Consider the following 24,602-nt stretch of genomic DNA (forward strand, 5'->3'; position numbering starts at 1 on the left):
ACTCCTTTTGTTTATAGCATTGTTTACTAATGGTGACTCATAGTAGTTAAAGGTGTTAGCTTAAGAAATTGGGCAATATCACAATTGATTGAAATCGCTCACTTCTGGATAATGAGCACTGCCTTTGTGACAAGTTGTATTTGTCTTAAAGTTTTTTGAATAATGTGAATTTGTATGAAATTATATGTACAGTATCGTGGGGTATTCCACCAAGCATGCTTAACAAGTAAGCCTTGCTTAAATTGAAAAGTTGGGCTTATCTGAGCCAGTTTTGCTTCCACCAAAAAGGATTTAGAGCAAGTCACGCTTTGTAACCGAGGCAACCATGAATTATGTCTTAGCATGGTCCATACCAGACTAAAGATGATGGATAGTAGAGTGTTGTGGATTGAAAGTTCTTGAAATTTGTGTTTGATGAGAAACAAAACCACAGAGATTCCACATTTTTTGTATCATGTCAAATGTAGCTAAATTCTCATTTAAATTAATCTTGCATGTCCTTTACAAAATGGTAAAGCATTATAACCTAAACTATTGATTGAAATGAACAGCGTTTAAATTGTCATTTATTACCATTTTTTTTGTCAGTGACAGGATTTTTTCCATATCTAAAATTGCTACATTCTTAGTTACTGTATCGTTTAAATAAATTGGACATTTGATACAAAGTAATAAAACATTAAAAGCTAAATTATTAAATTATTATGTTATTCTTCCACATTGCATATTTTGTCAATGAGAGACAAAAGGAAGAGATATCTCTCTATTATATAAAAAAAAAAAAAAATCTTAGAAGGAGATGAGACATGATTTTCTCGGAGACACTTTAACGTCCCGCGAGAGAAGGCAGTGAGACAAAAGGACAGCTGCTGTACAGGCTTTTAAATGTTAGGAAGCGCTGCGCAACATTCAGATCATGCAAGCCAGCAGCTGAGCAAAGAGGAGGTAAAAAAAATTGTTTCCCTTTGTATCACCATTTAAGAGGGGGTTATGAGGAGCAACTGCATCTCCTTAGCGTGCCATCAGCCCCCCGCACCCCCCCCCCCCAACCCCCTCTCACGTCACAACATGAGTGACTGGCTTGTAGTGCGCCTTGGGGATGGGGATTTGTAATAAAAAAATAAAAAGGTATGTTCCTTAATGTTAAAATTATATAAAAAAGGTATCAATTCAAAGTCAACAAACCTCTAAAGTAATGTGGAGATGTGTAATGTATAAGGGAAAAATGCAGTATTTTAGGACCTTCTAGGATCAACACTGGCGTGCACCTCTTGTCACATATTAGAGGTTTTAAACCACTGGCATAAATAATGAATAGAAGGAAAGCCTATTGTCCTTTTTGATACAAGTCATGATATTATTAGTACCATATTCATAGATTTTAATTGCATACCTCGAAAAATTAAATGCATATGACAATTTATTATTTTAGTATAGTCCAAACTGTGTCTCTTTTCCCCCACTAGTAAAAAAGCATATTAAAAATACAAAATTTTCTGTAATTGAGGATATGCCAGTAAAATGAAAAACTCCAGAAAATCTCTTAATAGAAAATCCAATCCGTGTGGGAACTGAGATTGTCTGTAACAAATAGTTAAAGGACAGCACAGACTCCTTGTCTTTTACTGACAACTATACAATTGCATATAACTCTATATACAGTTAGTTGAAGGAGTACGTTACAAAGTCAACTCACCGCATCAAATGCGTGACCACTGAGCAAAGTGTTTTTTTTTGGTTTTTTTTTGGGTAAGTGAATCTCTGTAACATACATTTACTTAAACTATTCTCAGTGTGAAGCTAATAAACTAAATATGCACAATACTAATCATTCAGAAGCATCAATGCAAAGGTCAGTCCTTTTAAATGACATTGACATGTATGACATTCTGATGAGGGCACACTCCTGCAGTAGTGGTATTGGGGCATCACACCAGTGGCCAAAGATGCAGCTTTCCTTTTGGATACTAAATGTGCTATATTTGTTTATAAATGGTATGATGTATTCTTGTAATTGGAAGTATGTTCCTCTATATCATTTTGAATTATTGCCAAATGTGCTTCATATTTCTACTGAACACTTATTTTAGGTTTTTCCAGTATGATGTTCCCAGAGTAAAGTGTTCACATTTTTTAGTGTGGATAATGCCATTGATATTTAATTTGTGTAGTGCACAAATTCAGAAGCATGATGTACTTAGGCATTGGTCTGCTATAGATTACCTTGTAGCCTCACTACTTTTCTTAATAGCAGATGCATTTCCTTTTTGAGTTATTACAGATCAGCAATTATTTCTTTATCAACTGCTGAAAAGACTGCCACTGTCTTTACATGTTCTTCTATTAATTATTAAAATTTAATTTTTCAAAGGTGACCCACAATACATTATCAGTTTCATACTTCAAGTCATAAGTACTCATTCTGTAGACATTGCAATCTCCCTTTGTGTTTTTTGTGCCCTGATTATTGTTATCAATGATTGGTTCTAGGAGCTGCTTAAATCTCATGAGAGTGTGCTTAATCGGGAATTGCTAAATCCCATCTAGAGTAAACGTGAAACACCCTGTGTTTGCAGAAACGAAGGGAGTCTCGATTGGGGGAAAAAAATGAGGCTTACTCAAGCAAGGTGTACTCTGCTAAGTTTCGATTTTATACGCATGCATCGTGGAATACCCCCTAGTTCAGGAGTGGCGAACTCGAGGCCTGGAGTGCCGCAGTGGCTACAGGTTTTCATTCTAACCCTTTTCCTAATCAGTGACCAGTTTTCACTGCTAATTAACTTTTTCCCCATCACTTTAATAGCCCTGTTAGAAGAGTTCAGCCCTCTGAATTGATTCCTTTCTTCATTAAATGACAGCCAAGCAGAAATGAGATGTGAAACGAGCTAACGGATGACCAGCTAAACTGGGGCTTCAAACTCCAACCAATTTCACTCCAATCACTTTCTTAATGAGAAGCCAATTCTTGCTGTTAATTAAACCCGTTATTTAATTCCATGGCTTGTTGCTGCTCTCATTCTGCCACAGCACACATTTCGAAAACTGTTGTTTTTCTGTTCTTTCTAAGAGCACTGTCAAAATATTTTGGTGACCTGAGAGATCAACCTTACCAAGATCATCACCTCTCTTTAATTTCAGATATTGTGTAAAGGGTACAGGGGAGCTGGTCATGTGGTGGCTTGTTTGGCTGCTAATTAAAGAAAAAGAAACAACAATGGGGCCTGAGTCAAGTTAATTAAAAGAAGTAATCAGCAGCAACAAATGGTCACTAATTAAGAAGATAAGAATGAAACCCAGCAGCCATTGTGGCACGCGAGGCCTGGAGTTCGCCACCCCTGCCCTAGTTCATCTGTTTTTTTAATTGTGTTTTTTTTTTTTTTTTTTTTTTTTTAATTTATATATAATATTTTTTTTTACTCAGGCTCTTAAAATACTTCTCATAGTTTTTGTCAAATCCATAACTACAAACTGTAATGATACTCTTGTGCCCAATTTGATTTTGGAATCCCCTTGACAGTCTGACAATCCCTATTGTATATATTTAATGTCATTATTTTAATGTCTGAGTCTTTTTTCATGAATGTAAATTCAGTTAAATATTTTAAGTGAGGGTTTTTATTAATGTGTGTGGCTTCATTCAAATTTATTTTTAATGGAACATGTCATGTATTAAAGTATTTAAATGTGTTTTATCTTTTGACATTTTTGCATCTTTTTTTTTTTTCTTTTCCCCCCCCCCCACTGCATGCTCTGTACATGTACATGGTATATGTTTCTTCCATAATAACACATTTAATTAATTTCATTACAGCTTTTATGCCGACTTTGGACCCCTTAATTTAGCTATGTTTTACCGTTATTGTTGCAAATTAAACAAAAAGCTTAAGGTAGGTGTGGTTTAAAATTTTAAAATGATTTGTTTCATATGGTTGTTTTGGAATTTTGTTCTTTGGATGTAATTTAAGATGCAGTTCATGATGTCGACTATTTGCTTTCTACAGTTCAGTTAATCAGGAAGATTTTTATAGTCGATAGGTTCAGTTTTGTATGCTAAGCTCAAAAGCTTGGTTGAATTTATGCACAAGTGTAGCTGTAACCACTTTGAGGCTTTATTTACTAATGCTTTGAACACTATGAGGGAACCAACAGTGCGATTATTGAAGTAAAAAAAAAAAAAAAGAGCTCACAACCTGCTTAATGTTTCTGGCATGGGAGGATTGCACTTTAGCTAAGAGTTCCATGTTCTTGTATCTCATATTATTAGGTCTGTACTGCAGTGCAAACACTGCTTGTGATTTGAGTACATACAGTCATCGTGAGTTTAGGTAGTGCTTGATTATTAATGCACTGATAGTTTGATTGTCTCAAATCAAAATATTGTGATATGACTAATTTTAAATTACAAAAACATATAATATGAAATTAATCCTATATCTAATTTGAAATTGGGTTAGGGTGTCAGTGCTGTGTGGCAACAGTGCCACCATGTGTAAATATAGTAACACAGAAATGTAAACAGTCTAAATAAAACATGAAACGTTTGATATATATTAGCTTTGAAATGTACTAACTGAAGGTTTAAATTCAAAAACTCATATTTTCTCTTTTTGAGTTGGTTGGTAAACTAAGTATATACTACTAATAAAGGGCACAATGTAATCTTCTTGATGATGTTTCCTTGTTGAAATGATTATCTGAGTGATGTCCATTGTACTGTAAAATCTCTAAAACCTTGAATGCATGAAATCTGCACTTAGGATATATGAGTATATAAACTTTAAGATGATCTTAGAAAATTATGAAGTACACAGTTTAGTGGAAAACTTTGTGAAAGTATATCTTTCAAGCAGCTTGAAATTTTTCACAATGTTAAAATGTAAGAATATTGTTTTTATTACCTTTGTTTCCCTATTTGCATACAATTACATATTCCCAAATAATCTTCTCAATTTATTCAAAATATGCATATATTTGTATTTTATGTTGTGCTTGAGATTATTTTGCTTTTTTGTGACAAATTTCTTATTTTCTAGTCCTTCACACTCTCAAAAAAGAAAATTATTCACTATACCTGTGGAGACCAAAAGAAGCAAGCAAATGCTGCTTATCTCATTTATTCTTATGCTGTAAGTGTTTTCCTTGTCACCTTGCTGGCAAAAGTTAAATAAAGTTAACCTTGACTTAATATTGTATACGTTCTAATATTTTATGGTGGGGATTGCACAGGATTTGCAGATCTGATTACAATAAGCTTGTACATTTTTATTTATTTATTTATTTTTTTATAAAAGATTGACTTAATCCTGACACATATGAAATGCACAGGTTTCTCAAAATAGGTCACAGACTGTTCTGCCAGTATTTTTTTCAAGCCTTTAAATAGATAAATAAGAGTTAAGTTTACCTATAGAATCCATTGTTTATATTATGTGCATACAGTATTGGATGACAGTAAACACATTTAGGCTATGAAACTTGTTTAGTTAGGCAATAGCCAGGTTTTTCCAATATTTTATTCATCATTTAAGATGCAGTTACATATGTCATTCAGTAGTCTCCCCACCATTTGTTTTTTTGCGAAGAAATACTCCCAGGTTTCCTTCTTGTCTGCATTTTCATTATTTAGTGTGTGTGAGAGTGTGTTTCAAAATGTTTTAAACTTTTAATCAAAATAAATCTACTGAATGAACTTTGATGCTGTTGATTGCTGTTCTGTGCACAGGGAGTCTAGTGCTAATAAGACTTTTTTTTTCTGTATTGTGATAAAATTGTACTTTATCTCTCTTAGTGGCATATTATAGAGTTTGGCAATACTGTCATTTTATTAGGGTTATATCAGGTTTCTTTTCTTTTCAATACTAGGGGGCTTCGCTCGCCAATCCCCGTGTTTGGTTTTCCGGATACACACTTTTAAGATTTTTTTTTTTCTTTGAATTGTTGCTATTTCATTAGTTTCACTTTTATTTCAGAACTTTGTTAAAAACAATATTTCGAATCTTTCGAGTCCCAACATGCTGAATCTTTTAAATGAGGTCAGTGAGACATGTGTTTAATAACTTTGTACCATAATTCAGGATAGTTTTCTCTGTTTGGAATTTCAGCACAGACAAAACAATCTACATAATCAGCAGTTAATAATTTTTTTTTTGCAAAGTAACCAATAAATGCATGTGAGGTAAACCCCGTTTTTGAAATACTCTGACTTAAACTTCAAAGCCTTACAATATTTACATACTTCAGACCTATGTCCATATATTCGATCTCTATTCCTCGTTTTGTCCTGCTTTTTTTTTTTTTTTTCTTCAATGACACCTAGTCCGTGGTGATTATTTTCCATTTTTTTGAGTAATAATTTCCATTTGTTTGCGCTACTGCGATCTTTACTTTCTTTTTTTGATACTTTGTAATTTTCCTACTTTGATATTCTTTAAGTTTGTCTGCATTTGTATTGTGCTGTTTTTTTGAGCCTTTCGAATTCCACTGCTTTCATAATCTCTAACCTGCTCTGCATGTGTATAGCATCAACGTTTTTGAACGTCTTTATGAAGTTCTACTTTGTCTTTTACTCTTTGTCTTTTAATTCTGAGCTTGATTGAACGTGCTTTTTTTCAGTTCCACTTGTTCCAGGCTGATTATTATTTTCTTTATTTTCTGAATTTGCACCTAGATTTTTCTTTTTTGCATTTTTTTCTCTCCCAACGCTTTTGAGTCTCTTTTCTCTGCACTGCTCTTTCTTCTTTGCTTAGTTGTCGACGTTTCATCTATAACGTATTGTCCTTATACGCTTTATATGCGCTGAGAGCCCTGGATCTGTGTGTGCTGAAATCCTTTACACAACTGAGTGTTTTGCTGCCCATGATCTTATTTGATATTGGTTGTAAGTATTGCGTGTCTTGCAAGAATCTCATGTTCTACGTCCCTGCGAGACATTCCCGAGTCAATCTCTTGGCACAAAGACTCATGTTTTTAAAAAAAAAAAAAAAAAAAAATCCTGGCAGAGAAAGACTAGGGAGACGACACGTGATCTTCACGTGAAGATCATGGAAGACACTTAAAAGACGCGCGATACGAAAGATTGGCCACGGAGCATCTCGCGGGTCTTTTAAGTGTCTTCCATGATCTTCACGTGAAGATCACGTGTCGTCTCCCTAGTCTTTCTCTGCCAGGATTTTTTTCTTTTTTTTTTTATAATAGAGAGAGACAGAGAGGTTAATTTTGATTTAGTCATTTTGTCTGGAAGAACAAAATTATGCCACCATTAATAGCACACAACATTGTTTTTTGGTATCTGGTCTGATAAAATTACAATAGATTACATTTACATCATTTAGCAGACGCTCTTATCCAGAGCGACTTACAACAGTGTTTGTTAGTTTTTTTTCGCATACCCCTTGGGGTCAGAGCGCAGGGTTAGCCATTGTACAGCGCCCCCTGGAGCAATTACAGGTTAAGGGCCTTGCTCAAGGGCCCAGCAGAGTAGGATCTCTTTTGGCACTGACGGGGATTCGAACCGGCAACCTTCGGGATACCAGCGCAGATCCTTAGCCTCAGAGTATTGGAAGTAAACAAACATGCACATAGCAGATAAAAGAATTATGATGGTGTAGTGGTGGCAAACCTATGGCACGCATGCCAGAGGGGGCACTCAGCACCCTCTCTGTGGGCACGCGTGCCATCACCCCAGCACAGAGTTCGTTACTAGAAAGCCAGAGGGATGCCTAGCTGGGCTGCTCCCCTCCCCCTCTCCACACATGCATGAGGACATATCTCACATCACCTGCCTCTCTGCCCAGCAGCACAATGGGAGCGCTTCCTCCCTCCCCTGTCTGGGGTAAGGCGGGCAGCTCACATGCGGCGTGAGGATGCAGCGTGGATGGCAGCCTGATGAGTCTGTGGCGAAGGTGAATCCCATGGTGGGTTTGGAGGGGATGTGGTATAGCGGGTCCATAGCTCAAAATTGAAAAGGTCAGTTCTAAAAGATAATTCTGCACTCGTAGCTTAGAGAGGGGTGTGGTAGTGTGGCCAGATCGGTTCCCGGGAGCTTCGTGATGCGGGCAGTCCTCGCTTAAGTACACAGGTGAGGAGTCGTCCACATCTATAATTGTTGCCGGGAGCTGCTAATCGCCAAACCTGATGTATGTCCCCGTAATATATACAGTAATAGAAGCGCGAGGTGGATGGAAGGGGGGTGGGGGGGAGCGAGAGAGAACAGGAACGGATGTTAATGGGGAAGACCTGCATGAAACACTTGAGAAGATAGAAGGGATGACAAAGGACAGCACAGTTAGTTCTGAAAATGAAATCCTTAAAGTGTGGAATTCTCTGCCAAATTTTAAGTCAATGAAAGCACTTGGGATTGCTTTCCTTACTATGTTTGGATCATCTTATGCTTGTGAGCAGCTGTTTTCAGCTTTGAATTCCAGCAAATCTGACACCAGAAACAGACTAAAAGATGACCTGAGTGCTGCATGTGTTGCTCTCAAACTTACAAAGTATGAGCCAAAGTTTGACAAATTATCAGCATGCCTACAACAGCAAAAATCACATTAATTGTTCAAAAGCATGCCAAAAATTTTCAGTAAAAAGTTGTTTGTATCATTGAAAGCTCTGTTATTGTGTTTTTCTTTTCAGACAAAAGATGTTAATGTACGAGTTGTTTTTTCTAAACTAAAACCTCAGTATTCAGGTTAAATTGCTGTGTTGGCACTTTGAGATAAATAAATGGGTTTTGGGTTGCAGTTTGGGTACTCGGTCTCTAAAAGGTTCGCCATCACTGGTATACACCAAGAGGACCGTGGTAGTACTTGACAGTTGTTACAAAGCAAGGAGCTTTAGAAATCCAGGATAGTTATGGTTATAATTAGAAAACATAAAATCCTGAGATTAACCTTTTTTATTTGTTTCAGTTCACTAATGCATAAGTATCTTGCCATAGTGGTGTTAATTACTGATTCAGTAATATATTTTGTGTCTTTTATGCCTTTATGAATTAAGTGGTTAAATGATAGTGTTCATTAAAATAAAATATAAAAGCCACAAGGGAGTCAGGAGCTATTAAAAATAACTTGGTCATGTCAAACTATTCTTCCAGTTTATCTAAACTTTTAAATCAAATGGATAAAAAATGTTATCTTTCCATATACGAAAATTTCTTCTTTTTTTTTTCTTTCCCCTTGGTTCTTTTACAGTACCAATCTATCACACAGCCCTAGTGCTATACCACTGTGATGTTTGAGCGCAGTTAACTTGTTTTAAGAGAAAGCATTGATGTTCATATTTTTATTGCTTCAATAAAAGTACTCTGAAAATTAAGTAATTACTATTAGAGTTAATAGGATGCATGGTTGACTCTATAATAAATTGGCAAGGATACATGGCACAGGCTTTGGTGGGAGTGCCAATTCAATTTTGGAAATAAATATAGCTTGTTGTGTTCCCCTGTGCAAAAGGATGGATTTGAATACTGGACAAACACACACTAATATATAAAGGTCAATGTGCATATTGGACAAGCAGGGGTGTAGATGCACTTGCCAAATTCCCCAGGTGCAAGTTATTTATTTATTTTTCTTCCTCTCCTCACAAAGTTTTACTTACTAAGCTCACTGTGTGGAGCAGTTTTACTATACATATCTGTACCCAAGTCCCATAAATTACATCTAAGGGCACTTCACAAATAAATCTGTGATGCAGTGGCTTAATAAAGTTCCCCTAGAGGAATGTTTCCAAACAAAACATCCTTTATGGTCTTCACCTGTGCGAAATGTAGCAGAGATAGGTTTAAGCTTGTAGATATGCATACCAAACAAACTCATATTCAGGGTTATATATTAGATTAGATGAGTAGAAAATTTGCGTGATAAGTATATCAGAGTCCACTTTTTTTTTATGCATTATTTCATGTACCCTTTTTTTGTTGAAACCTCTCGTTTAACAGAGGTTTCCCATGGCTTAGTCCTCGTGCACTCCAGTCCAGGTTATAAATGGGAATAAACTTTTCTAAGCATTTTGTGTTTCACTATTATTTTGAATTGCCAGCTAATATGGACATGGCAATCACTGTTCTCCAGTTTTAAAATGTAGTAGGCAGAAAATTGATGAAGGTTTTTTCAAAGTGCATTTTATGCAGACAGATCTCATAAATTGCAAAGCTTGTCACTTTTCTGCCAGATAATAGTAGAACAGGTGATTTTTTTCAAATATGTAGTAAATTAGGGCACTGCTGTGTACCTATCTGGAGTGAGGAAAACGAATGCCAGTCTACAAGAATGTGTATGTATTAACCAAAATAGGGGAGAGCTCATAGAGGGATAAAAAAAAACATGGCACAAAGTAATAAACCTCTGTTTATACTCTCTTACCATGTTTGATAGATACTAGTACCAGTTTTTCCACTTGAACATTCCCAAATTAAGTTTTACTCCACCCCATGTAGGTATTCTTGGCCCACTCCAGGTTCAGTGAGCTGACTGTCAAATCCCTTCTACTAAAGCCCCAAATTAACTTTTGCTGTCCATTACAGCCTTTTGACTGCAGGAACAGTGTGCTGGATTTTTCTTTAATGATTTCATATTCTACTAAACCTGCCTAATTCCATTCTGGAACATGTATCATATGTTCAGGATGCAGAGCACCTACATTCTCGTATTGGACCTTTCCTGCTATCACTGTGACTCATTGTCACTCCATCTCTCTCCTGGAATGTCTTTGTGTCATTACAATAATTCCTTGCTCTGGCAGTATCTTCAGGTACACCTTCAGAGTTTATATATGCATATGTGTATAAGCTTTTGTCAAGCATATCTTAATAGATAAGGGACATACTGATGCACTCTTTACTTTTTTTTGAGATAGGTTGTGTACCTAAAGAAAACTCCTGAAGAAGCTTATACGCTGCTAACCTCTGAAAAGACATCCTTCCTTGTATTTAGGTATTTGGTAGTTGTATTCTGCATGTTTTTCTTTTGGAGGGGGAATGGGGTACCAAATATTGAAAAGGGATCTTTATTTGAAAAATAGGTATAATATAACATAATGCCTTGGATAAATATACCAATATTTATCATTAATATATTTTCACTGAAATTTAAAGTTATTTGCTGATGTTCAAGTTTCAATATTATCCATCTATTTAAATACTGTACATATCAGTTGTCTCACTATATCTGACTATAACTGCATCATTTAAATACCTCGTGAACTTCTTTTCTTTGCTTGCATGTATTGGGAGAGGTAGGCTGAGTTGGTTGCTGCCTGTTTCCTCTCTCACTGAACATATAACTGTAAATCAGTTTTCCAGCTCCCTACCAAAAATAGTTGCCCCACATTACCTGTAGTCAATTACTCTTAACCATACAAATATATAACGTGACAAATGTAATGAAAGGGGTTTTATTTATAAGCACTTGTCTAACTTCAAAAACCAAACTGATGGTAAATTTGTGCAATTTGCATATTCATATTTAGTAGTGAAGTATGCTATTTTGCCCGCTAACTGTGATTATGTGTTCCTGTTTACACAGGATGTCATGTTGTATTACTATGGAGAAGTGCTTTGTGCTTCAAAGCATTGAAACACTAAATACATTTTGTTTTGGTATTGACATGTTGAACAGCTCCTTTCATTGCCAGTGTAGACAAGACAAGTAGCCACTTCATCTGAAACTTGCCTTTCGTCCCACATCACACATTCCTGTTTTTCAATTATCCTCGACTGTATATGCCAGGTAGAAAATAAATTAAGGCTTGGACGGATATTTATAGATGTGCTAAGTACAATTAGAGTATGAATGCAAAGCCTCCTTTTATAAATTCCACAAAACTGTTGATATGGTGCTGTTTCATCATCACTGTAGTTTTTCTTAATATTATTGTTCTTTCTGAAGTAATTTGTCTTTTTTCAGTCAAATATGGGTACTGTACCAACTTTCACTTAGTACTACTGATATTGTAAAAAGCTAGTAATGTTACATTTTCAGATTTTTGGTATTAACATGTTACCAAAGTTTGTTTGTTTTATTTTTATTTATTTATTTATTTTAGAGATGCTTCTTTTGGCACTTGCACCTACAATCTAAGCATCCTTGACTGTCTACATGGCATTAATAAGGTAAGTATTTAAATGAATGTTTACTTTATTACTACCTCAAATGCCAGTAGCATGACATATGACTTGATGAAACATTGGTTGCTTTCTTTTTGAGAGTTGACACTGATAGGTAAATTATTGCAATATATGTCTTTTTAAACAACAACAAATATGTACACGTTTATCCAAATATGTAGTTAAAGCATAATAAAATTAAAATTTGAATCGCATTCAGATAATAAGTTTTTCAGTTTAAGTAACCTTTTGTGAAGTGTCAGAATTACATCTAGATAAAACTTGGTAACAAAGTTACACAGAAGGTATGTCAAATTTAAGGACTTTTTTTTTTTTTTTTTGTGGCTAAAATCCTGCCCCTACTTGGTGGTTAGAGCTGTGTCCTTCACTGAATTGCAGTGTATAACTAGGAGTTTTCACACTTATTCCAAGTCCTTTATTGTACCACACACACATTGTAGGGTGTGGCTCCAGTTGATAAGAAAAGCAGAATAAGAACCAGAACACTACAAAAGTAAACAACTAAACATTCTAGACAACTCAGTTACAGAGTGCCCCTTCAAAATTCAAGGTGATCTACTGAATTAATTCAGTTCACTTCTGGATTGGGTGCTGTAAATTTTTTACTCTTTGACCTCCTATCCCCCTCCATCGCATCCCTCGCAAACTTTATCATTCTTATAAATCTATGCTAGCTAAGTTAGGTATTTATTGTTGTTCTGTTAGATTGTATGAAGTACTCAACAAAGAAAGATGGCTGGATTAGAGAACTGCTGATTTGAGGAAGTGCACATTTTGCAAATGTCAGTAGAAGTTCTCTCGTTTTTTTTTTTTTTTTAACACATCTCAGAATGGTAAACAATTTCAAAAAATTATTAAAATTGATATAAAAAATTTACATGCAACATTTTTACTAGATAGATACTGTAGATGGCTCTGTACCTCCATTGCTTTGTTTTTAGTTGGGTGCTACACACACCAGTTGTGGTCTCTAGAGGGTGCTAATGTGCCAAACTAAAATGTTGCCTGTGAGGCAAAAGTAAGTAAAGAAAAGTCCATTTCTTTTTTCAAGAGTTTTACTGGGTCAATAAGTATTTGTGTCTGGTACCTTCATATCAGTCAGATATTGCATACATTTTATGTGCTAGCTTACTACTGCTTGGTGTATACTATTTATACTAAATCTTACATCATGCTTCAATGTATGTATTCATGTAGAGTGAGCTCTGGCGAATGCATTATGTGTATGAACCAAATTGAACATCTGCATGGAAAAATAAATTTGCATTAATCAACTTGGCTGCTGCTTTCAGTGAACTCAGCTCACAAGAGACAGTCAGTTGTGAATAGTAATCACACCACAATGAAAAATTGTAGAAGAAATTATTATTAGAAGCCAACTATTTCAGGTCCACACGCCTTCTTTGGAATTGGCTGGTGCCTCTGCATCAGAATCTTTAGAATCTAGATACTTCAGGGCTTGATTAATCAAACTGTACACTGCAGGGTGTATCAAGTATGAATATGAGCATCCTAAAATCAATTTTGTGAATTATCATTGTTAAAACACAAAAGCTGAATGTGTTTTGTTCAGTGTGTCGTTTTTAATGATATATTGAAATACACAAAGAGTAAGTTATTTTCTAAAATGGGTTGATGACTTGAATATGAATTATTGAACGTGTAAACTAAAGTTTGTTATGAAAGATCCCCAGCTATTGTCATCATTGAATCTTTAACTGTTTTCAGACATTATGGTATAAATGAGACCTTATTTTATTTTTGTTTTGCTTCGACTCAAAAGATTGGATTATTTTCCCTGTCATACCTTTCAAAGCCGTTTGCTGGAAATTCCATAATACTATTACATCCTGTTTGCATTGTGGCTTCCTGAAATCCAAATGTTATTTCGTATGTTGTTTTATCAGTGCATCATACATCTTAGGTATTTATTACTCCTGACAGTTCAGTTTGTAATGTTTCATCCTCTTTAAAGAAGGGCTGAAAATAAAGCTGTAGTAAATGGTTTCAAAAAACGAGTCCATTAGGTCTGAAATGTTCTTCATGTAATATAATTTCAAGCACCAAATCTGTTGTATTGTAGTTTGTCCTATTTTTATTCCTTAGTTATAAATCTCCCTCTATTGGTAACTGCTGTCCACTTACAGTATTTTTCTTACATTCAGATATTGTTTTCTTACAGGCTTTTCAGTATGGCTGGTTAGACTTTAATAACTTCGATGTTGAAGAGTATGAGCATTACGAGGTATGACCATTTTTGTTTTTTACTTTCATGATTTCTTGCTTGCTGTTAACACTGTTGAGTTTATGTGTATATGTGCAAGAAATCTATTTATAAGTAGTATTCCAACTTATCAATATTATATTGGCCTTTATACTTGGATGAATGCTTTTCTCTATTTGTAAAAACCTGCAAGTTTTTAATATGATCAGTGTGAATTTCATTTCAATTATTGCTTCCTCTGGTGCTATCGTTTTCAGCAGAACATTTTTGCATTTATGTGACAGGTATATAGTAGTTCTTATTTGGGAACTGGGTTTTTGTCTTCTGTGTACAAGGCACGTGTATGTTAGGTTATTTGGAAATCTCAGATTGCAGGTGTGTGTATGCAAATAACATGAAATTGTTTGAAAATAACTTTTTTATTTTAATGTTGAATTTTGAGTGAGAATGTTGTTATAAGCTGATGCATTGTAAATTAAATGTGACAATAATTAGGCACTGCCATTTTTACTTAAAGAGCACAATTGTTTTCCCCCTTACAGAGAGCAGAAAATGGAGATTTTAACTGGATAATTCCTGGAAAATTTTTAGCATTCAGTGGACCCCACTCCAAAAGCAAAATTGAAAATGGTTTGTAAAAATAGTCTGCTTTTTTTTCCCCATAAACAAAATATTTAACTATTCAAAGCTTAAGTACGAAGATTCATGATTTCATCACAGTGTGGTTTAAGAAGAGCATTTGTACAGAACATTTTAACCTTGGACCACTAACTTATGCATGTAAATCGTAGGCTGTAATTGGTATGTTGACATGCTGCAGGGTAGGGGTTGGCAATTATTTTTTATGGGGGCCATATGAGAAAATCAGCTTGTTGAGGAGGGCCGAACATATTCTGTCAACCGTTACATTACGGTAAACGTGTCATTTCTTTTTTCACCATAATAAAGTTAATATAGACCACATATTCACAGACTTTGATTTATTGCACCATGGAACATATGCACAATCTAGCACACTTTCTAACACAATCTACAAGAAATACATTTTACTACATTAATCACTAATAGTGTTTTACTGTCACTGTACCTTTGACAACTTAGTGGGAAGAATAATCAAGTCATGAGTTTCAACTAGTGCACTGTAGTCAGGTGTAATTCCTGATGTTGCTATTCGCAGTACAAAGCAGACAGATGGTCATCACTGAGAGTTCTGTACTTGAATATGTTGAATTTTATTACTAAGACTGTCTCTTCACATATATATGTTGTTCCAAAGTGGACAAGCATTCTCTGAACTAGTCTTCTCAAGTGTGGGAAATTCTCCTTTTTGAGAGAATTGTAGAATGTCAGTAATGTCAATGACATGCAGTCTCATGCATTGCTGGCAGAACACTTCAAGTCTATAAGTTGTGATGTGGACAATGCCCCCAGTGAGGCACATGTAAAAGGAGAGGAGATGGTGAACATTTCAGTTTCCACTGATATGAAGTCTTTAAATCACCTGGAAAATTCACCATGTAGTTCCTGGAACATGGCTGCATATCTGTTAAGCTGATAGATTGACACACCTTCCCAAATTGAAAGGGAGTAATGTGTTCGTCTCATTTTGTTGAAAGAGAAGCAGCAGCTTCCTCATAATGGCTTTGACTACGCTGTTTATATGTGATGTGCAAAAAGACCTTTGCCTTGTAATTTTATATTCAGTTCATTCATAAGTGCAGTCACATCAAGAGCAAATGCTAAATCTGATAGCCACTCAGTGCTGCTTAGTTCAGGATGGGTTTTCCTTTCATTTTGACAAAACTCCTGAATCTCTGATTTCAGATCATAGACCTGTTTGAGCACTTTGCCCAAGCTTAGGCACCTCATAGCTGTTTGGTAGCCCAGATCAGTATGATTAGTCTCATGTTCCTCCAACAGTGTAACAAATTGTCTATGATTTAATGCCCTAGCCTTGATGAAATTTACAGTATTTATTACAAAATCAACCACATAATTAATTTTCAACACTGATTTACATAGCAGTTCTTGGTGAATAATACAATGTAAAAATCAGTTTTTGGGCTGGGTTAATCTCAGCCACTTTTTCCTGCATCCTTTTTTAAAAGTCTGACATTTTACCTGTCAAATTAGAAACACCAGTTGTCACACCACTTAACATTTTCCACTGTAGCCCTAACTTTTGCATGCACATACTAACTTTAGTAAATAAATACATACTGGTAGCTGTCCCTTTCACTGATTGCATAGAAGCCAATTTCTCTGTCATTTGAAAGTCTTTCATTATTCTTATCACAAAGTCTGCAGCTGCACTGTGTCACAAACATCACAGCTTTCATCCAAGGCCAAGGAGAAGAAGTCAAAATTTTCCACTGTGCGTGTCAGCTGTAGTACCAGAATCTCCACGATTTCCTCAATCCATCTTGTAACCATTGGCTGTGAGAGGGACAGATGTTTAAATGCAGCCTTCTTCTCTGGGCAGAGGAGCCACCAGCTCCAATAAGCACTATTTAACAAATTCTCCATCAGAAAATGGTTCCCTTCTTTTGGCAATTTACTGAGCTAATGCATAGCTGGTTTTTACTGTTTCTTCGTTTTCTTTATGAAGCTTTGTAAAAAGACTTTGCAGTTTAGCTAACAATTCCTCTTCAGCCCTCACCTTTTCCTCTTCAGATAAATATGTATTCTGTATTTTTTGGCGTGCCTGGTCTCAAAGTGATGGATAAAATTATAGTCTTTAAATTCAGTGATATGCTCTTTGCATACCAAAAAGATTGCTTTACTGCTAACCTCCATGAAAAAATACCTGGGAATTCAGGATTTGTTGAGTGATCGTTTTCAACATTTCATTTTTTACCAGTCATTTATTTTTGTCTTTGCACAAAATACAGGCGGGACACAGATTAACAATAGGTGTTGTCTTCCTTTATTCAATATTATGTGAACAATCCCTGTTTCACCCCTTTCTCTGATGTAATCTCCCGCAGGTTCTCTTTTTTTATATCCCGTCTTTTCTGATGCAATCTCCCTCAATTTCCCACATATATCAGTTTTGATCTAAGTCTGCATGGTCACATCTAGCTGCAATGCAGACTGACACGCCCAAGCAAGTATTTGTCGTTCTCGCCTTCCACACACCAGACAGATCCAGACCAGAGGCTGCATTCTGTCTGTGGGCCGCATAATGCCCAGGTCTGCTCCAGGGTATAGATAGTGCAGAAAATGTCCAAAATAATAAAATATGTACAAGAAGAAAAATCATTTTTACCTGATCTTATTCCTTCTGTAACCTTAAATTGTAAGCCTAAATACACTCCATGTCTGATTCACATTTTCTGCTTTCCAATTCACAATTAAGTCAGTTATATGTGAGTTTTTTTCTGTTTCACTTTTAAATAAGTGACAATAATTGTGAAAATCTCTCAGTACATTAAACCCTTTCATAGTCATATAAAGATTAGATTTGACATTGAAAGCAATTGACTTGTTAAAGTTCATCAAATAGAGTTGGCTAGCCTTTTACCATTTGATATTTTACTAAATACTATCTGTGTCCCCACACAATAAGACATTTTTATGATAATAATACATTTTATTTATATAGCGCCTTTCCCATGTTCAAGGCACTTACAGAATATAAGAACGAACGGCAGGGTATATAGTATTGTACAAACCAGATAAATAAATAAAGAAGATTATGACAGTGAATTCAGAGAAAAAAAACCAGACAATATAATTGATGGTCTCGCGCGCACACACACACACAGGTTACATGAGCATCTTGACAGAGAAGTAAACTGAGAGAAGCATATCAGTCTCTGTTAGAACCATTGTTTTGCTCTTTTGAAGAAGTATTTTTTAAAATGCTAAATCTGCCTGAATTTAACATGTTAACCACAGTGCAACAAGCTCCTCCTGCTTAATGCCCTTGTCTATGAACTTAGTCTGGCTTTTTGATGCCACTTATTGACCTTAACATGATTATTTTACATGATTTGACAATTTGTTTCATTTTATTATGTATTTTATAGGTTATCCTTTGCATGCTCCAGAAGCTTACTTTCCCTACTTCAGGAAACACAACATAACTACAGTAATTCGATTAAATAAGAAAATGTATGATGCCAAACGATTTACTGATCTTGGGTTTGAGCACCATGATCTTTTCTTCGTTGATGGAAGCACACCAAGTGATGCCATTGTTAGGAAGTTTCTGAATATTTGTGAAAATGCCGAAGGTGCTATTGCAGTACATTGCAAAGGTAAATAGATTATTTCAGTGCTGTAATTGGAATGTGGAATGTTGTTCTTTAATTATGTACTCTCAACTTAAGTAGTCTTATTAATTTTTACCTTTATTTTTAGCTGGGCTTGGGCGGACAGGAACTCTTATAGGATGTTACATGATGAAACATTATAGGATGACCACTGCTGAAACCATTGCCTGGATCAGAATATGTAGGCCAGGGTCTATCATTGGCCCTCAGCAAAACTTCTTGCAAGAGTAAGTGATTGTTTAGTTATCTATGTAATTAAAACAATTTCAAAAGATGGATAGAAGTTTCTCGTTATGCAAAGCAACTTATAGCAATATCTTTACCTAATGCAATGGATCTTTGACATTTACAAGCCTAAAAAGCAAATTCTATCCATCTGTTCATTTACTAAACTTGCTTAATGCTATTTTATAGTAGAGAATACACATATTTTGTTTTGGCAACATACGGGGCAAGGCTGTAACCAACCTGGGAGGGGTATAGCAGCCCATCATAGGACACACTTCATGCTCTCACTTTGACTGGTTAACTAGTATCACCAGTCAACACAAAATAGGAGGAAAACTATAACATCTGGAGAATACCTCCTCAATGATGAAGACCATGTTTTTAGTCTTCTATTTTCACAGGGTGTCTGCCTCCATGTTCTGCTGTGTTGATAATTTAAAGCCGCTGTTATGTACTTTCATTCTAATAATGTGAGAGCATAATTAAAATATGATATGTAGCATTGTTACCAAGTGGATTTCAAGCAATTAGTAACATGAGATGAATAGTAAATAATTCCTAATAAATAATAATAGTAGTTTTCTAGAATCTGCCCTTTTATTTACCAGGCGAATTGCTTTTACTCATGAAAGTCTCATCCTAATTATAGTGTATTGCAATTCTATCAAGTAAAAATAAGGACTCTTTCCCTAATCCTTTCCAGGCAAATTCAGATGTCCTCACTAAAATGGGGCTCATTGTCTAACTGAATAAAACTTGCATTTTATTTCTGCTTTAAATAAATTACAACCCCTCTTTTCTGTTCTGTTAATCTTTGCTAAAATATGTCTACCCATCTATGAAGTACACATCCCTGTTTTTGTTATTAAGCCAAGTCTCTGTTGTTGCTATAATATTATGCTCAGCTACATACAACTCTAACTGACTAGTTTTTATATTTGATGTGTCTAGTATTAAGGCAAGCTATTTTAATGTGTTTTACTTTTTTAATTAAACTAAGTTAGAATTTGTTACTTGGCATATTTGTTTTTACAGCAATGCTCATTTCCTCATGTACAGTTCTAAACCTGACCTTTCCTAAACTCCCTGCCCCCATCCATTTCCTAGTTTAAACATTCCTCAACTAACCAACTCGTACGCTTTTCCAACAAATTGGTGCTCCTCCAGTTGAAATGAAACCTGTTGCTGCAGAACTGATCCCATTTGTTCCAAAAGGATTCCCAATGCACTATAAACCCTGCTCCCTTCTATCCTACATCAAGATTTGAGCCACGTGTTAAGCTTTCTTATCTCTTCAATATTTCCTGGACTGGCATGTGGTGGAGGTAGCACTTCAGTGAAGACTGCCTTGTCAGATCTGCTCCTCAGCTTGGTGCCTATTTCTTTAAAGACTACTCTTATGTATGTCACTTGTTCCAACATAGACAATGACAAATGGATTCAGCCCCGCTCTGGCCAAAAACCTATCGGCCCTTCCTTGGAGGCCTCTCACTTGTGCACCTGGAAGGCAACGCATTGCAAGACTCTTGATCTCTGGAGCAAATCTGCACTTCAGTACCCCTAATGATTGGGTCTCTCTATCACATCCTCTCTCTTTTTGTGGACTGGTTTTGAGGTGGCCCTTTGGGGCTACTTCTGTCTGTCTACCTCTTCAGAGACACCATCCAGTTCTGGGGTTGATGCTCCAGACAGTTTGCACCCTTTACCTCGTGACTGTAACCACCTGTGTCTACTTTCCTGGTCTGGAAGCTCCTCCTGCATCACCTTAAGTGTGCACACTCCCTTTCTAAAGGACATCTGGGCCAGGTTCACCAACTCTGTAGTATAATGCTGTATTTCTTTTTTTAAAGTTATTAAACTCCACTTTTTCCCTGTCTGTTTTTTTAACCTTGCATACCAATATTAGTTCTTTACTTTGATTCTAGTTGTTCTTTATATGCCTTAACTTCTTCCCACTAAGCAATCAGTGTTATTTTATTCAACAAATTTTGCAATTTTTGAAATCAAATTAAAAGTAACTTTTCCAAACACTTCTCCAGTCAAATACCCTAAGTTCTTGTCAATAAGCCGCGGCTTATCTAAGGAAAAAAGTTGTGAAAATGAAAAAATAGAATATCGGCTTATACATAAGTCCGGCTTATACATCCATCGCGGGGGTTGCGTTCCAGAGCCACCCGCGAAATAAGAATATCCGCGAAGTAGAAACCATATGTTTATATGGTTATTTTTATATTGTCATGCTTGGGTCACAGATTTGCGCAGAAACACAGGAGGTTGTAGAGAGACAGGAACGTTATTCAAACACTGCAAACAAACATTTGTCTCTTTTTCAAAAGTTTAAACTGTGCTCCATGACAAGACAGAGATGACAGTTCCGTCTCACAATTAAAAGAATGCAAACATATCTTCCTCTTCAAAGGAGTGAAGCAAACAAATCAATATGTCTGTTTGGCTTTTAAGTATGCGAAGCACCGCGGCACAAAGCTGTTGAAGGCGGCAGCTCACACCCCCTCCGTCAGGAGCAGACAAAGAGAGAGAGAGGGAGAGTTTGTTTTTCAGTCAAAAATCAATACGTGCCCTTCGAGCTTTTAAGTATGCGAAGCACTGTGCAGCATGTCTTTTCAGGAATCAGCTTTACAAAAGATAGCAACGTGAAGATAATCTTTCAGCATTTTTAGACGAGCGTCCGTATTGTCTAGGTGTGCAAACAGCCCCCCTGCTCAATCCCCATACGTCAGGATCAGAGAAAGTCCGCGCAAGAGAGAGAGAACAGTAAGCCGGGTAGCTTCTCAGCCATCTGCCAATAGCGTCCCTTGTATGAAATCAACTGGGCAAACCAACTGAGGAAGCATGTACCAGAAATTAAAAGACCCATTGTCCGCAGAAATCCGCGATATATATTTAAATATGCTTACATATAAAATCACAATTTAAATGACCGCTACGCGCTCGTGTTGACTCGGCGACGCCGAGAGCAGAAAGAACGCGCTCCGGCCGCTCCAACCGCGCCATGCGGGGAGTGAGAGAGACGGCAATATCTCACACTCTCTCCCCCCTTAAAGAAATTAAATGGGCGCGAGTGAGACCACTGACCTCCCTCCCTTCTATTAGTTATAGGTTATAGTACGTTCGGCTTATCCATGAGTCCGGCTTATCTATGATACGATTTTATTTTAAAAATTCGTATGATTTTTGGTCTCCGGCTAATACATGAGTCCGGCTTATAGACAAGAACTTAGGGTACTTTTAATCCTATACAGGCAATGCAATATCAAAATATACCTTCTAAAGGGAAAAGCTTTAAAAATTCCTGCATGGCTCCTTAACATCAACCACAAAAAATTACATTTTTAAGAGAGAGATTAGTATTTTAATTAACTCTCACACAGCAATTACACAACACACTTTGCACTTCTTACAATTCAATTCATAAAGAAGACATCAGCACATCTCAATCTCCAACAAGGTTTTCTTTTGGTCAGTACCAATGTGAAAACCAAAGGAAACTAAATTGGTCAAAGTAAATGTTAATGGTAGTATACTAATAGTGCTGGCTGCCATTTCTTTTTCACCGATAAGGCAAAATTGTTCAAATGTTCTTTCCATTCTTGCATTGGAGAAGAATGTTCAGTGAGACATGTAAGGAACATTAGAAAAATGCATTTTGTTATGCACGTTCCAAAATGCACTCAAAAGTACATTATGTAACACAGTTAATATTATTTGGAGGCCATTCCTACAACAACCAGATGTTGAATTAATGAGATGGCAGTTTTAACCTCTATAGTACAATGGCAGATTCCAATAGCACACTTTTTCAGGGACACTGCTCTTCTAGTTCTTGTAGAATGATTTATTATTTCAAACTTATTTTTAAGACATGTACAAATAACTCTGTGTGGGCTACATTTTGGTTTGTATGTTAAGGTGCCTTACAATAAACTGGTGCCTTTTATTGGATTGGTTCCTGCCTTGATCTGTAATTGTACAATCTGATTTTTGGACAGGAAAGAGTCAAGTCTTTGGTCAGATGGGGATGTCTTTCGTGCAAAAATGAAGCAGCAACAGAAGGGAACCAGCCGAGTTGCTGTAACTCGAATATTATCTGGAGTTGATGATATTTCAATTAATGATAATACAAACAGAACTAGTGGCAAACTGGAGATTGAATGGGTAAGGCGACTTGTTTTTAAAATGTTCTTACTGCATCATTAAACAGAATTTGTGAGTGGTAGATATGCATTATAATTGTGAAATAAATAATAATCTTATGTATGGTTTAAAGTATATTACTGTAAGTAAGAAATTGTTAGGGCAAGTATATTTACTTTTACAAATACTTTAAATTGACAGTAATGGTAAATGTTTTTACTAAGCTATCTTTTTAATACATATGCTTGGCTCCATGTTGATGTGATTCTTAAATGAGTCTTTCTTTTTAGTTAGGCTTCAGGGATTCTAGTTTTAAGAAAAAACTTGTAATCAAGCCCACCTTAAATCCCTTCACACCTCTCCATCAGTGTCTTTTGTTTTATAAATGTGTCAATCAGCACAAGCAGCAAGCAGCCTGCTGGAACTCAACTCGGGCAAAAACTTCTCCCAGCTCAAGCCAAGGCTCCTTATCTGCGTGTGAGGTTCCTGGAGTTGTATAGGGTAAATAATACAGTATATTGTTATTTGGAATACATGCATTTCATGTGTGGTCCATGTCTACAAAGATCTGGGTAAGTGTAGGATAAAAGGAAATGCTGAACACATACTTAAAGCAGAAACTTTTTCTGTGTTATACTAATAATGACATGAAGTATATAATGTGTCAAGACTTTAGTCCAAATAATCAAATAATCACGTGCACTTTTATTTAAGAATATAACCAAAGAAGAGAAAAAACATTTGATTTACATGTTGCTGTCAATGACTTAAAAATCCAAGCTCAAATTTCAATCAACAGGGAGTTTATATGTACTCTTGAATGGTGCAGAAGCAAGAACCGCTGCCTTATAATTCAAAGGTCCCGGGTTCGAGACTGGGTACTCTGTGTTTTGAGTAGTGAGCTGCTATTATTATTTATTATTATTATTACTGTAATCTGATTAAAAACATTCATTTGATTTGAGTCTGTAACACCCAGTGTAAATTTTGACTACTTGTAAAAATTAGCGCTTGTTCTTTTATTATTCAGGTTTATTCTCTTAGTGACGTTCACATGGCACAACAAACTTGCCTCTGCCTCTCTCAGTTGATGACATTTATCTCCATTTTTTTCACAAGAGTTGCGATTGACCACAGTGGATACTGTAGCTGATACCTGCTCAAAACTATTTGTTGTATTGGCACTCAAAGATATGATGTCCCGTGACTGCTATCAGACTAGACAAAGGCAGGACCCTACAACAAACAGCTTCTTCACAGTGCTTTCGCTGGCTAATAGACTGTTGCACCACAAAGCAACTCTGCTTGGTACCATAAAGTAAAATGGGACTTTCCCTTTCAGCTAAAGCCACTTTAGTACTCGAGCAATTCGCCACACTAGTGTTTAGATCTGGCAGTGTCTTGCTGACGGTATACACACACAAAAAGAAGCAGCCTTTGATTTCATTCTGTAACAGCTGGTATAAAGTTTTGCTACCTGTAAAAGACATTGTTGAAGGGGTATAAGCAGACAGAGAAATGCTGGTGAATCATGTCTTCTTAAATTTTTTGTTACTCAGTTTTATTCTTGAATAAAAGCACACTTGTTTTGTTATAC

At 36.0% G+C, this 24,602-nt stretch overlaps 1 protein-coding gene across 6 annotated transcripts in view; it reads left to right on the forward strand.

Annotated features, from left to right (window-relative positions):
• Positions 1-24,602, forward strand: part of cdc14b (cell division cycle 14B) — an 84,807-nt gene that overhangs the window by 18,477 nt on the left and 41,728 nt on the right. For all 6 annotated transcript variants that reach the window (XR_007935395.1, XM_051929671.1, XM_028805330.2 and 3 more), the window contains exons 3-11: positions 3,812-3,887; positions 5,034-5,126; positions 10,855-10,931; positions 12,043-12,109; positions 14,307-14,369; positions 14,891-14,978; positions 18,380-18,610; positions 18,714-18,852; positions 22,861-23,026. Coding sequence is in view for 5 of the 6 variants with exons in the window: in XM_051929671.1 (XP_051785631.1) it covers positions 3,812-3,887; positions 5,034-5,126; positions 10,855-10,931; positions 12,043-12,109; positions 14,307-14,369; positions 14,891-14,978; positions 18,380-18,610; positions 18,714-18,852; positions 22,861-23,026 (1,000 nt within the window). In the remaining variant the exon portion in view is untranslated. The remainder of the gene's footprint in view (positions 1-3,811; positions 3,888-5,033; positions 5,127-10,854; positions 10,932-12,042; positions 12,110-14,306; positions 14,370-14,890; positions 14,979-18,379; positions 18,611-18,713; positions 18,853-22,860; positions 23,027-24,602) is intronic.

The sequence above is a fragment of the Erpetoichthys calabaricus genome, chromosome 7 (genome assembly GCF_900747795.2).
Source record: "Erpetoichthys calabaricus chromosome 7, fErpCal1.3, whole genome shotgun sequence".
In the NCBI taxonomy this organism is placed as follows: domain Eukaryota; kingdom Metazoa; phylum Chordata; class Cladistia; order Polypteriformes; family Polypteridae; genus Erpetoichthys; species Erpetoichthys calabaricus.